This window comes from Lagenorhynchus albirostris, chromosome 4 (genome assembly GCF_949774975.1).
Source record: "Lagenorhynchus albirostris chromosome 4, mLagAlb1.1, whole genome shotgun sequence".
Classification (NCBI taxonomy): domain Eukaryota; kingdom Metazoa; phylum Chordata; class Mammalia; order Artiodactyla; family Delphinidae; genus Lagenorhynchus; species Lagenorhynchus albirostris.
The window spans coordinates 18,148,735-18,161,315 of NC_083098.1; the positions used below are offsets into that span (position 1 = coordinate 18,148,735).

The following is a 12,581-nucleotide window of genomic DNA, read 5'->3' on the forward strand; positions in this document are numbered from 1 at the left end:
CTTAAACCTGAATTACTGCGGCATTCACTCATCCATTCACTCATCAAGCCTTCCCTATGTCAGAAACTCTATCAGGAGGTAGGGATACAAAGATAAATTTGGCACCATACCTGCTCTGAAGGGACTCACAGGGCTTGGAAATGCACGTGTTGGAGAGGCAATGGCTTTACAGTACCAAGTGGTTATGGCACTGCAGGCTCAGGCAGCAACCCTGGCCCAGAGATCCTTACACTGCAGCACAACAGGCCCCTATGGCTATGCTTACCTCCCAGAAACTGATACCGTGGTAAGCAGGGTAATGACCACCCCCCCAAAAGCATTCACATCCGTCCCCGGAAATGTGAATGTTACGTTACATGGCAAGAGGGAATTAAGTTTGCTGATAGAATTAAGGCTACTAATTAGCTGACTTTGAGATGGGGAGATTGTCCTGAATAATCAGGAGCAACCACTGTAATCACAAGGGTCCTTAGAAGATGGAGGTAGAAGAGGGAGAACTGGAGAGATAGCAGCATCAGAAGGACTTGACCCACCGTTGCTGGCTTTAAAGATGGAGGAATGGGGCCACCAGTCAAGGAATGCAGGCAGCCTCCAGACGCTAGAAAAGGCAAGGGAATGGACTGTCCCTTAGAGCCTCCAAGAGGAAAGCAGCCCTGCTGATACTTTCTCTTTAGTGAGACCCATTTCAGACTTCTGACCTCCAGAACTGTAGGATAATAAATTTGAGTTATTTTAAGTCACTACGCTTGTGACGATTTGTTACAGCTGCAATAGGAAACCTGTATAGTAGGCATATACCTGGGGTATGCTTGGTTCTATGCAAAAGGGCAGAGGATTGACCAGGTAAATCTTTCTTGGGCATCATTTTAAATATTATTTTCATATTAAGCATATGGAAAAGGATGAAAATTTAGCATCAACTTTGAAGATGAAGCACCAGATTTCGCATTTTTTTCTTATTTGCGAGCTGCTTTGAGCCCTGAGCTCCCGTCCCCCTCTCCTCCACTGTCAGATGAAATGTTTAAGAGGCACCTGTTTGTCTTAGTGCTATGTCGTCAGTGCCTACTAAACTACTGCCATTTTTATTCTTAGCACATCGTTACACTTAGATCTTTCTCATTTTAAAATCCACACCCAAAGAGGGCACTCATTGGAATTTCACTCAAGGATTTAAAAATACTCTGTATCAAAGCATAACAACATCGAACATTGTTATAATCCTTTCACAAACACTTCTTTATTTGGTGCTTAAAGCAGCTTCATGAAGAAAGCGTAATTATGCTCACTTGTCAGAGGAAGAAACAGAAGCTTGTGATAGAATGTCCAAAGTCCACAGGTGCTGAGTGGCCATGTTTGCTCCTTCCACGATGCCTAGGTGGCTGCCAGGAGGTGTTTCTCTGGGGTAGGTCACTTAGAAGCCAGCCCCCAGTTCACCAAGCATCTGCCGTGTCACAGGTGCATCCACAATGCCCCTGAGCCTGCATAACGGCTGCTCTTGATTTAGCTGTTGCTGCTTTCATTATGACTTTAAACCTGTAACTGGCCCCTTGTCCTGATATGACTGGATCTGTTCTCATGAAAGAATCACATTGACAAAAGGGTGTACAGACAAGGTGCATGAACAGTACTGGAACTTCTCATAACTGCAAGAGCCATTCTTCACTGTGTTCCCAGGGTTCCTGAGGTGAATTGGGTACAGAGAGATATCAGAAGGCACGGCTCTGGTTTTGCAGTCAGTACATTGTATGTACTCAAGCCTCATAGAAAGGTTTTGCTTTGTTTGTAGGTTTATCGTTATTATTAAGGGCTTTTTAACTGCAGAGGAGGTATTTTCCTTTCCTCCTTGTCTCTTTCTTACTGCAATTCAAGGTCTATACTTTCTATGAGCTTTCTGTCACCCTGTCAAAGAAGGCTTCCCTGACCTGATATAAATACCACCCTCCCCAAACCCTCTTTTCGCTCTCTGTTCCTTTGCATTGCTCTGTTAGGGTTTTCATAACGATTCTCTCACTTGACATATTCTTTTGTTCAAATATTTTTCTGTCTCCCCTGCCATGAGAGCAGACGCTGCATCTCCTTTGTCTGTTGCTGTATCTCCAGGGCCTAGACAAGTGCCTGGCACTTGGTGAGCTCAGTAAATATTTGTTGAATGAATTACTGAATTCTTTGCATCTCCCCCAGTGTCTGGGTCTGCCCTATAAAAGACCTGAGTGAAATTTAAAAAGCAAGAAGCCAGAGCAAAGGGAAGAAAACTCTTAACTTAGTCTTTTTGTAGTCAGTTTCTAATTTCTGACTGACTGATTGACTGGGGAAAGGGAAGGATGCAGAAGGGGGAAATATCAATGTTGAGCTGAAAGCGCTCAGCCCTCTGAATGACTCGCCGAAGCCCCCAGTGCCTGGCGCCTGGGGGGACCCTTTTTCTGCCGGGACCCCCCTCCTTCAGATGGAAGTGAAGGTAATCACACAGGAGCCCCAGCCTATTTACTTCATGTTCACTAAAGAAAAGCAAAGATTTCATTTCCTCCAGTGTTTATTGGGTGGTAGGAGATACTACGGAAAATGCTACGAGTTCATATTTTTCAGGTCCACTGATTTGTTGCAAGTTGTTCTGAAACCAGTGAGAAGTAGGACAATGGAATAAATCCTCCTATACCCAGAGTATTTGATTAGTTTTGTTTGCATGGCTTTTGTAAAGCCCACCTGGAAAACCTCCAGTTACAGCTTTAAGGTCTAGAACGGTGTTGCCTCCCCTAGGAAAGAGTTTCTGAAGCATTCCATAGAAAGGCTCTTCTTATGCATGATCTTTTTGTCTCTGTGGTACTTTTTCTACCCTGCCACCAGTGACATCTCACCTAAAAAGCACAGTTACCACATAGGCTCCCAGCATGCTTGGTTCACGTGGCCAACGTTGGTCTTATCACCCCGTTCAGTTAAATGACTATGTTCATTGCTGGCTCTGTCCCAGCACGAGGAGGCCAGATATCGTCTCATCCCGCTTTGTATCTCCAGCAACTGGCTTAAGTGCCTGGCATGTAGTTCGTACTAGATACATGTTGAGAACATGAGTAAGTGAATGCATGAAAAAACAAGAGACTTTACAATTCAGCCACAGTTATCCAGTTGTTAGCATTTGGACCTTATTTCTGGGGATTCTACTTATGTTTTTTTGTCTTCATTCAGGCACTCTGATTGTTCTGAAACATCCCTATCCAAGAAAAGTGGAAGAACCATCCATTTATGAATCCGTCCGGGTTCACACAGCAATGCAGACGGGAAGAACAGAAAACGACCTCGTGCCCACTGCCCCTTCTGTAAGTGGCCGTCAATCTACCCACAGGGCTCACTGTCTAAAAGCGGTAACAGTTACACACTTTTAAAAATACATTTGTTCACATAAGGGTTCTAACTTGGGATATAAAAGCTGGAAACGTTCGAAGGAAGGGAAAGGAAAGGTTCCTTCGAAAGGAAAGGTTCGAAGCCTATGACTCAGTTCATCTGGTCCAGGGTAAATTGTAAAAAATTACAATGCGATAGTGATAGGATTTTTTTTTAACATCTTTATTGGAGTATAATTGCTTTACAATGGTGTGTTAGTTTCTGATTTATAACAAAGTGAATCAGCTATACGTATACATATATCCCCATATCTCCTCCCTCTTGCGTCTCCCTCCCACCCTCCCTATCCCACCCCTCTAGGCGGTCACAAAGCACCGAGCTGATCTCCCTGTGTTATGCAGCTGCTTCCCACTAGCTATTTTACATTTGCTAGTGTATATATGTCCATGCCACTCTTTCACTTCGTCCCAGCTTACCCTTCGCCCTCCCCGTGCCCTCAAGACCATTCTCTACGTCTGTGTCTTTATTCCTGTCCTGACCCTAGGTTTTCATAACCACTTTTCTTTTTTTGGACTCCATATATATGTGTTAGCATACATTATTTGTTTTTCTCTTTCTGACTTACTTCACTCTGTATCACAGACTCTAGGTCCATCCACCTCACTACAAATAACTCAGTTTTGTTTCTTTTATGGCTGAGTAATATTCCATTGCATATATGTGCCACATCTTCTTTATCCATTCATCTGTCGATGAACACTTAGGTTGCTTCCGTGTCCTGGCTAATAGTAAATAGAGCTGCAATGAACATAGTGGTACATGACTCTTTTTGAATTATGGTTTTCTCAGGGTACATGCCCAGTAGTGTGATTGCTAGGTCGTATGGTAGTTCTATTTTTAGTTTTTTAAGGAACCTCCAGACTGTTCTCCATAGTGGTTGTATCAATTTACATTCCCACCAACAATGCAAGAGGGTTCCCTTTTCTCCACACCCTCTCCAGAATTTACTGTTTGTAGATTTTTTGATGATGGCCATTCTGACTGGTGTGAGGTGATACCTCATTGTAGGTTGTTTTTTTGTTTTTTTTCTTTTTGCGGTATGCGGGCCTCTCACTGCCGCGGCCTCTCCTGCTGCGGAGCACAGGCTCCGGACGCGCAGGCTCAGCGGCCATGGCTCACGGGCCCAGCCGCTCCGTGGCATGTGGGATCCTCCCGTACCGGGGCACGAACCCGTGTCCCCTGCATCGGCAGGCGGACTCTCAACCACTGCGCCACAAGGGAAGCCAATAGGTCTTTAATCCATTTTGACTTTATTTTTGTGCATGGTGTTAGGGAGTGTTCTAATTTCATTCTTTTACATGTAGCTGTCCAGTTTTCCCAGCACCACTTATTGAAGAGGCTGTCTTTTCTCCATTGTATATTCTTGCCTCCTTTATCAAAGATAAGGTGACCATATGTGTGTGGGTTTATCTCTGGGCTTTCTATCCTGTTCCATTGATCTATCTTTCTGTTTTTGTGCCAGTACCATACTGTCTTGATTACTGTAGCTTTGTAGTATAGTCTGAAGTCAGGGAGCCTGATAACTCCAGCTCTGTTTTTCTTTCTCAAGGTTGCTTTGGCTATTCAGGGTCTCTTGTGTTTCCATACAAATTGTGAAATTTTTTGTTCTAATTCTGTGAAAAATGCCATTGGTAGTTTGATAGGGATTGCATTGAATCTGTAGATTGCTTTGGGTAGTAGAGTCATTTCCACAATGTTGATTCTTCCAATCCAAGAATATGGTATATCTCTCCATCTGTTTGTATCATCTTTAATTTCTTTCAACAGTGTCTTATAATTTTCTGCATACAGTTCTTTTGTCTCCTTAGCTAGGTTTATTCCTAGGTATTTTATTCTTTTTGTTGCAGTGGTAAAAGGGACTGTTTCCTTAATTTCTCTTTCAGATTTTTCATCATTAGTATATAGGAGTGCCAGAGATTTCTGTGCATTAATTTTGTATCCTGCTACTTTACTGAATTCATTGATTAGCTCTAGTGGTTTCCTGGTAGCATCTTTAGGATTCTCTATATATGGTATCATGTCATCTGCAAACAGTGACAGCTTTACTTCTTCTTTTCTGATTTGGATTCCTTTTATTTCTTTTTCTTCTCTGCTGTGGCTAAAACTTCCAAAATTCTGTTGAATAAGAGTGGTGAGAGTGGGAAACCTTGTCTTGTTCCTGATCTTACTGGAAATGGTTTCAGTTTTTCACCATTGAGAAAGATGTTGGTTGTGGGTTTGTCATATATGGCCTTTATTATGTTGAGATAAGTGCCCTCTATGCCTACTTTCAGGAGGGTTTTGATCATAAATGGGTGTTGAATTTTGTCAAAAGCTTTCTCTGCATATATTGAGATGATCATATGGTTTTGTCCTTCAATTTGTTAATATGGTGTATCACATTGATTGATTTGTGTATATTGAAGAATCCTTGCATTCCTGGGATAAACCCCACTTGATCATGGTGTATGATCCTTTTAATGTGCTGTTGGATTCTGTTTGCTAGTATTTTGTTGAGGATTTTTGCATCTATGTTCATCAGTGATATTGGCCTGAAGTTTTCTTTCTTTCGACATCTTTGTCTGGTTTTGGTATCAGGGTGATGGTGGCCTCGTAGAATGAGTTTAGGAGTGTTCTTCCCTCTGCTATATTTTGTAAGAGTTTGAGAAGGATAAGTGTTACCTCTTCTCTAAATGTTTGATAGAATTCGCCTGAGAAGCCGTCTGGTCCTAGGCTTTTGTTTGTAGGAAGATTTTAAATCACTGTTTCAATTTCAGTACTTGTGATTGGTTTGTTCATATTTGCTATTTCTTCCTGGTTCAGTCTTGGAAGGTTGTGCTTTTCTAAGAGTTTTCCATTTCTTCCAGGTTGTCCATTTTATTGGCATACAGTAGTAATCTCTCATGATCCTTTGTGTTTCTGCAGTTTCAGTTGTTACTTCTCCTTTTTCATTTCTAATTCTATTGATTTGAGTCTTCTCCCTTTTTTTCTTCATGAGTCTGGCTAGTGGTTTATCAATTTTGTTTATCTTCTCAAAGAACCAGCTTTTAGTTTTATTGATCTTTGCTGTTGTTTCCTTCATTTCTTTTTCATTTAGTTCTGATCTGATCTTTATGATTTCTTTCTTTCTGCTAACTGTGGGGTTTTTTTGTTCTTGTTTCTCTAATTGCTTTAGGTGTAAGGTTACATCATTTATTTGAGATGTTTCTTGTTTCTTGAGGTAGGATTGTATTGCTATAAACTTCCCTCTTAGAACTGCTCTTGCTGCATCCCATAGGTTTTGGGTTGTTGCGTTTTCATTGTCATTTGTTTCTAGGTATTTTTTGATTTCTTCAGTGATCTCTTGGTTATTAAGTAGTGTACTGTTTAGCCTCCATGTGGTTCTATTTTTACACATTTTTTTCCTGTAACTGATATCTAGTCTCATAGCATTGTGGTTGGAAAAGATACTTGATACGATTTCAATTTTCTTAAATTTACAAAGGCTTGATTTGTAACCCAAAATCTGATGTATCCTGGAGAATATTCCATGAACACTTGAGAAGAATGTGTATTCTGTTGTTTTTGGATGGAATGTCCTATAAATATCAATTAAGTCCATCTTGTTTAATGTATCATTTAAAGCTTGTTTTTCCTTATTTATTTTCATTTTGGATGATCTGTCCATTGGTGAAAGTGGGGTGTTAAAGTCCCTACTATGATTGTGTTACTGTCGATTTCCCCTCTTATGACTGTTACCATTAGCCTTAAGTACTGAGGTACTCCTATGTTGGGTGCATAAATATTTACAATGGTTATATCTTCTTCTTGGATTGATCCCTTGATCATTATGTAGTGTCCTTCTTTGTCTCTTTTAATAGTCTTTATTTTAAAGTCTATTTTGTGTGACTTTATGAGAATAGCTACTCCAGCTTTCTTTTGATTTCCATTTGCATGTAATATCTTTTTCCGTGCCCTCACTTTCAGTCTGTTTGAGTCCCTTGGTCTGAAGTGGGTCTCTTGTAGATAGCATATATACGGATCTTGTTTTTGTATCCATTCAGCCAGTGTATGTCTTTTGGTTGGAGCATTTAATCCATTTACATTTAAGGTAATTATTGATATGTATGTTTCTATTACCATTTTCTTATTTGTTTTGGGTTTGTTATTGTAGGTCCTTTCTTTCTCTTGTGTTTCCTGCCTGGAGAAGTTCCTTTAGCATTTGTTGTAAAGCTAGTTTGGTGGTGCTGAATTCTCTTAGCTTTTGCTTGTCTGTAAAGGTTTTAATTTCTCTGTCGAATTTGAATGAAATCCTTGCTGGGTATAGTAATATTGGTTTTAGGTTTTTCCCTTTCATCCCTTTAAATATGTCCTGCCACTCCCTTCTGGCTTGCAGAGTTTCTGCTGAAAGATCAGCTGTTAACCTTATAGGGATTCCCTTGTACGTTATTTGTTGTTTTTCCCTTGCTGCTTTTAATATTTTTCTTTGTATTTAATTTTTGATAGTTTGACTAATATGTATCTTGGCGTGTTTCTCCTCAGATTTATCTTGTATGGACTCTGTGCTTCCTAGACTTGATTGACTATTTCCTTCCCCATATTAGGGAAGTTTTCAACTATAATCTCTTCAAATATTTTCTCAGTCCCTTTCTTTTTCTCTTCTTCTTCTGGGACCCCTATAATTCGAATGTTGGTGCATTTAATGTTGTCCCAGAGGTCTCTGAGACTGTCCTCAATTCTTTTCATTCTTTTTTCTTTATTCTTCTCTGCAGTAGTTATTTCCACTATTTTATGTTCCAGGTCACTTATCTGTTCTTCTGCCTCAGTTATTCTGCTATTGAGTCCTTCTTGAGAATTTTTAATCTCATTTATTGTGTTGTTCATCATTGTTTGTTTGCTCTTTAGTTCTTCTAGGTCCTTGTTAAATGTTTCTTGTATTTTCTCCATTCTATTTCCAAGATTTTGGATCATCTTTACTATCACTACTCTGAATTCTTTTTCAGGTAGACTGCCTATTTCCTCTTCATTTGTTTGGTTTGGTGGGTTTTTATCTTGCTCCTTCATCTGTTGTGTGTTCCTGTGTCTTCTCATTTTGCTTAAGTTACTGTGTTTGGCATGTCCTTTTCGCAGGCTGCAGGTTCGTAGTTCCTGTTGTTTTCGGTGTCTGCCCCCAGTGGCTAAGATTGATTCAGTTGGTTGTGTAGGCTTCCTGGTAGAGGGGATTGGTGCCTGTGTTCTGGTGGATGAGGCTGGATCTTGTCTTTCTGGTTGGCAGGTCCATGTCCGGTGGTGTGTTTTGGGGTATCTGTGACGTTTTTATGATTTTAGGCAGCCTCTCTGCTAATGGGTGGGGTTGTGTTCCTGTCTTGCTAGTTGTTTGGCATAGGGTGTCCAGCACTGTAGCCTGCTGGTTGTTGAGTGGAGCTGGGTCTTGGCATTGAGATGGAGATCTCTGGGAGAGCTTTCATCATTTGATATTATGTGGACCTGGGAGGTCTATGGTGGACCAATGTCCTGAACTCCACTCTCCCACCTCAGAGGCACAGGCCTGACAACCGGCTGGAGCCCCAAGACCCTGTCAGCCACATGGCTCAGAAGAAAAGGGGTGAGAAAAAGAGATAAAGAAAGGAAAAACAATAAAATACAGTTATTAAAATAAAAAATAATTATTAAAAAGAAAAAAGAAAGAGAGAAGAGAGCAACCAAACAAAAAAAAATGATAACAACGATAACACCAATGATAACACCAATGATAACACCAATGATAACAAGTGCTAAGAACTATACTAAAAAAAAAAAACTAAAACAAAAAAACAGACAGAACTCTAGGACAAATGGTGAAAGCAAAGCTATACAGACAAAATCACACACAAAAGCATACACATACACACTCACAAAAAGAGAAAAAAGGAAAAAATATATATATATATGCTTGCTCCCCAAATCCCCAGCCTCAATTTGGGATGATTCGTTGTCTATTCATGTATTCCACAGATTCAGGTACATCAAGTTGATTGTGGAGCTCTAATCCGCTGCTTCTGAGGCTTCTGGGAGAGATTTCCCTTTCTCTTCTTTGTTCTCACAGCTCCCAGGGGCTCAGCTTTGGATTTGGCCCCGCCTCTGCGTGTAGGTCGCCGGAGGGCGTCTGTTCTTCGCTCAGACAGGACGGGGTTAAAGGAGCCGCTGATTCGGAGGCTCTGGCTCACTCAGGCCGGGGGGAGGGAGGGGCACGGAGTGCAGGGCGGGCCTGCGGCGGCAGAGACCGGTGTGACGTTGCACCAGCCTGAGGCGCGCCGTGCGTTCTCCCGGGTGAGTTGTCCCTGGATCCTGGGACCCTGGCAGTGAGGGCTGCACAGGCTCCTGGAACGGGGGTGTGGATAGTGACCTGTGCTCGCACACAGGCTTCTTGGTGGCGGCAGCAGCAGCCTTAGCGTCTCATGCCTGTCTCTGGGGTTCGTGCTTTTAGCCGCGGCTCGCGCCCGCCTCTGGAGCTTGTTTAGGCGACGCTCTTAATCCCCTCTCCCCGTGCACCTGAAATCGTCTCTTGCCTCTTCGGCAGCTCCAGACCTTTCCCCGGACTCCCTCCTGGCTAGCCGTGGCGCACTAACCCCCTGCAGGCTGTGTTCACGCCGCCAACCCCAGTCCTCTCCCTGCGCTCCAACCGAAGCCCGAGCCTCAGCTCCCAGCCCTGCCCGCCCCAGCGGGTGAGCAGACAAGCCTCTCGGGCTAGTGAGTGCCGGTCGGCCCTGATCCTCTGTGCGGGAATCTCTCCGCTTTGCCCTCCGCACCCCTGTTGCCGCGCTCTCCTCCGTGGCTTTGAAGCTTCCCCCTTCCGCCACCCGCAGTCTCCGCCCGCGAAGGGGCTTCTAGTGCGTGGAAACCTTGCCTCCTTCACAGCTCCCTCCCACTGGTGCAGGTCCCATCCCTATCCTTTTGTCACTGTTTATTCTTTTGCCCTACCCAGGTACGTGGGGAGTTTCTTGCCTTTTGGGAGGTCTGAGGTCTTCTGCCAGCGTTCAGTAGGTGTTCTGTAGGAGTTGTTCCACGTGTAGATGTATTTCTGATGTCTTTGTGGGGAGGAAGGTGATCTCCACGTCTTACCTTTTCACCATCTTGAAGGTCTCCCTTCAGTGATAGGATTTTAAAGACTTCAGAAATGGCACTTAAATCCCGGCCTTACTTGACCAAAGAAGTTCGTGGTAGAATGGGCCAGAGATCTTTATGGTCACACAGTTGGCTAAACTGTTATTCTACAAATTTCTTAAATTAAGAATAGAAAAATCTTCTTTTACATTTCAACCTTCTATGGAAGAAAAAGATTCTCCACCTTGGCCGCAATCTCTCAGGATGTTATTTTTTCCTGGCCTTTTCTTCCTTCACTGAATGAAGGGTACGGACAGAAGACACTTGCATTTCTTTGCAACGTGTGAGCCACTGTTCAGTTTCAGTGTAACTGGGACTTTCATTGTTCTCCTCAGTCCGTTTACGTTTGTTCTGGGAGCTGTGACCCTGCAAAGATTCTTCTCCAGCACCCTTTTCCCTTCATCATGCGCAGCGCTCCCCTATTCTTTCCCTCTTCCTCGTTGGCTACATGCTCTGGTATAAGACATCTGGATGTGTGCCGATGATAAAGAGGACAACACCCAAATGAAATCTCAAGACCTAGTTCTAGACAGCAGCCATGATGCTTGAAGATGTTCAGTTACAAATTATGTTAAAACACGCATGACCTTTTTGTCTTTGCGGTACTTTCTCAACCCCGCCAGCAGAGACATCTCTCCTAAGAAGTAGATTTACCATGTGACCTCCCTGCTTAACATCCTTCGGTGGTGCCCACTGTCTTCATCCGCCTGGAACCTGCTCACCCCTCTGGCCTGACCTCATGCTCCTCCTACACTCACGCTATGGACCCCACCTCTCTCCACAACTGTTCTCCTCTTCCCCTCCCTGCATCAGAAATGCTGCCAACACTGCTACTGTCCCCTCATCCTTACGGACTTGCATCCGGGATCAGCCTCTTCCAGGAAGCCTTCTTGGATCCCGCTTAGCTTCCTCTAAAATGCCCCTCCTCTGTGCACCCTGGGCTCACCTTTATCCTGGAATCATCATACTAGGGGCTGACTACCTGCACGCTGTCTGCCCTCTCCAGGAGCCTGACACTTCCCGGGACAGGAATCATCGCCTGTCTTCATAGCTTTATAGCCTAGCCAGGTTCACGACATATTACATTGTTACTATGCTACATCTACTCAAAAATAAAAATTCTGGAAATTGGTTGAGAAAGATGTTTTAGCTTTGTTAGAGTTAGAAGGGCAAGTATAAGACCTCAGAACTAGAGAAATTTAGGAAAGCAAGACAATAAATAGTCTCACGTCAAAACAGACCAAAGAACACATTAAGATCTACCCTCTAACCAATTCTTTGTTTTCCCGTCCACGGGACTCTTCCTAACCTTCCTCTTTACGATCCTTACCCCACCCCCGATCACTTTAACAGCATTTTCATTTGTACTCTCAGTTAAAGTTTACATTCTCACCTGTTACCTTCCCCTAAAGATCTCCACTCAAGGTCAATCGAACCATACCCTACTACGTGCATCATTTTTCAACAGTAAAATGCAGATAAGACCTAATTTGTGGAGCTGGTGTAAGCATGAAACACAGCATACTTAGGTAGATACAGCCCTCTTGAGATCAAATTCTGCAAGCCTTATTGCTTACCTTCTTTGCTCGCTCCAGGTATCAGATGGATTCACCTTCAAATATGAATATACACAAAAGGTTCTGTATAATGGGGTTTTTAAAACAGTGATGAGTGGATAGTTGAAAATGTCTGCACTCACACTGTATAATGAGAGGTCCATGCATTTATTGTGTATTGATATAGACAGCAAACTCTAAAGGTTTTCTAGTGGATTTTGCAGTTACACTACTCCTCACTAAAGAATGATTGAGAACTGGACCAGCCTGCTGGGGAACCAGTTCTAGTCTGATTAGAAGCTCTTGTCCCTTGCTGAGCACAAGAGTTCACAGCCTTGATTGATTACTCCCATGCACCTATGATACTGCCCCTCCACCCCAACCTGAGAGCTCTGAGGGCTTCTAGACATCTGCCTTCTCCTTTGGGGATGGGGTTCTTGCACAAGCTCTGGCAGTGGAGGAAGAGGATTAAGTGCTATTTACAGGAAAAACTTGCTTGAAGTGAAAATGAAACTAGGTGTCTTATTG

At 42.9% G+C, this 12,581-nt stretch overlaps 2 protein-coding genes across 3 annotated transcripts in view; one reads left to right on the top strand and one right to left on the bottom strand.

Annotated features, from left to right (window-relative positions):
* LAMTOR3 (late endosomal/lysosomal adaptor, MAPK and MTOR activator 3) overlaps positions 1 to 12,581 on the bottom strand; it is a 125,120-nt gene that overhangs the window by 82,460 nt on the left and 30,079 nt on the right. The window lies entirely within an intron of this gene.
* The window catches only part of DAPP1 (dual adaptor of phosphotyrosine and 3-phosphoinositides 1), a 60,156-nt gene that overhangs the window by 32,759 nt on the left and 14,816 nt on the right, over positions 1 to 12,581 (top strand). Inside the window, exon 4 of the mRNA XM_060147613.1 lies at positions 3,181 to 3,311. Within this exon, the coding sequence (XP_060003596.1) occupies positions 3,181 to 3,311 (131 nt within the window). The remainder of the gene's footprint in view (positions 1 to 3,180; positions 3,312 to 12,581) is intronic.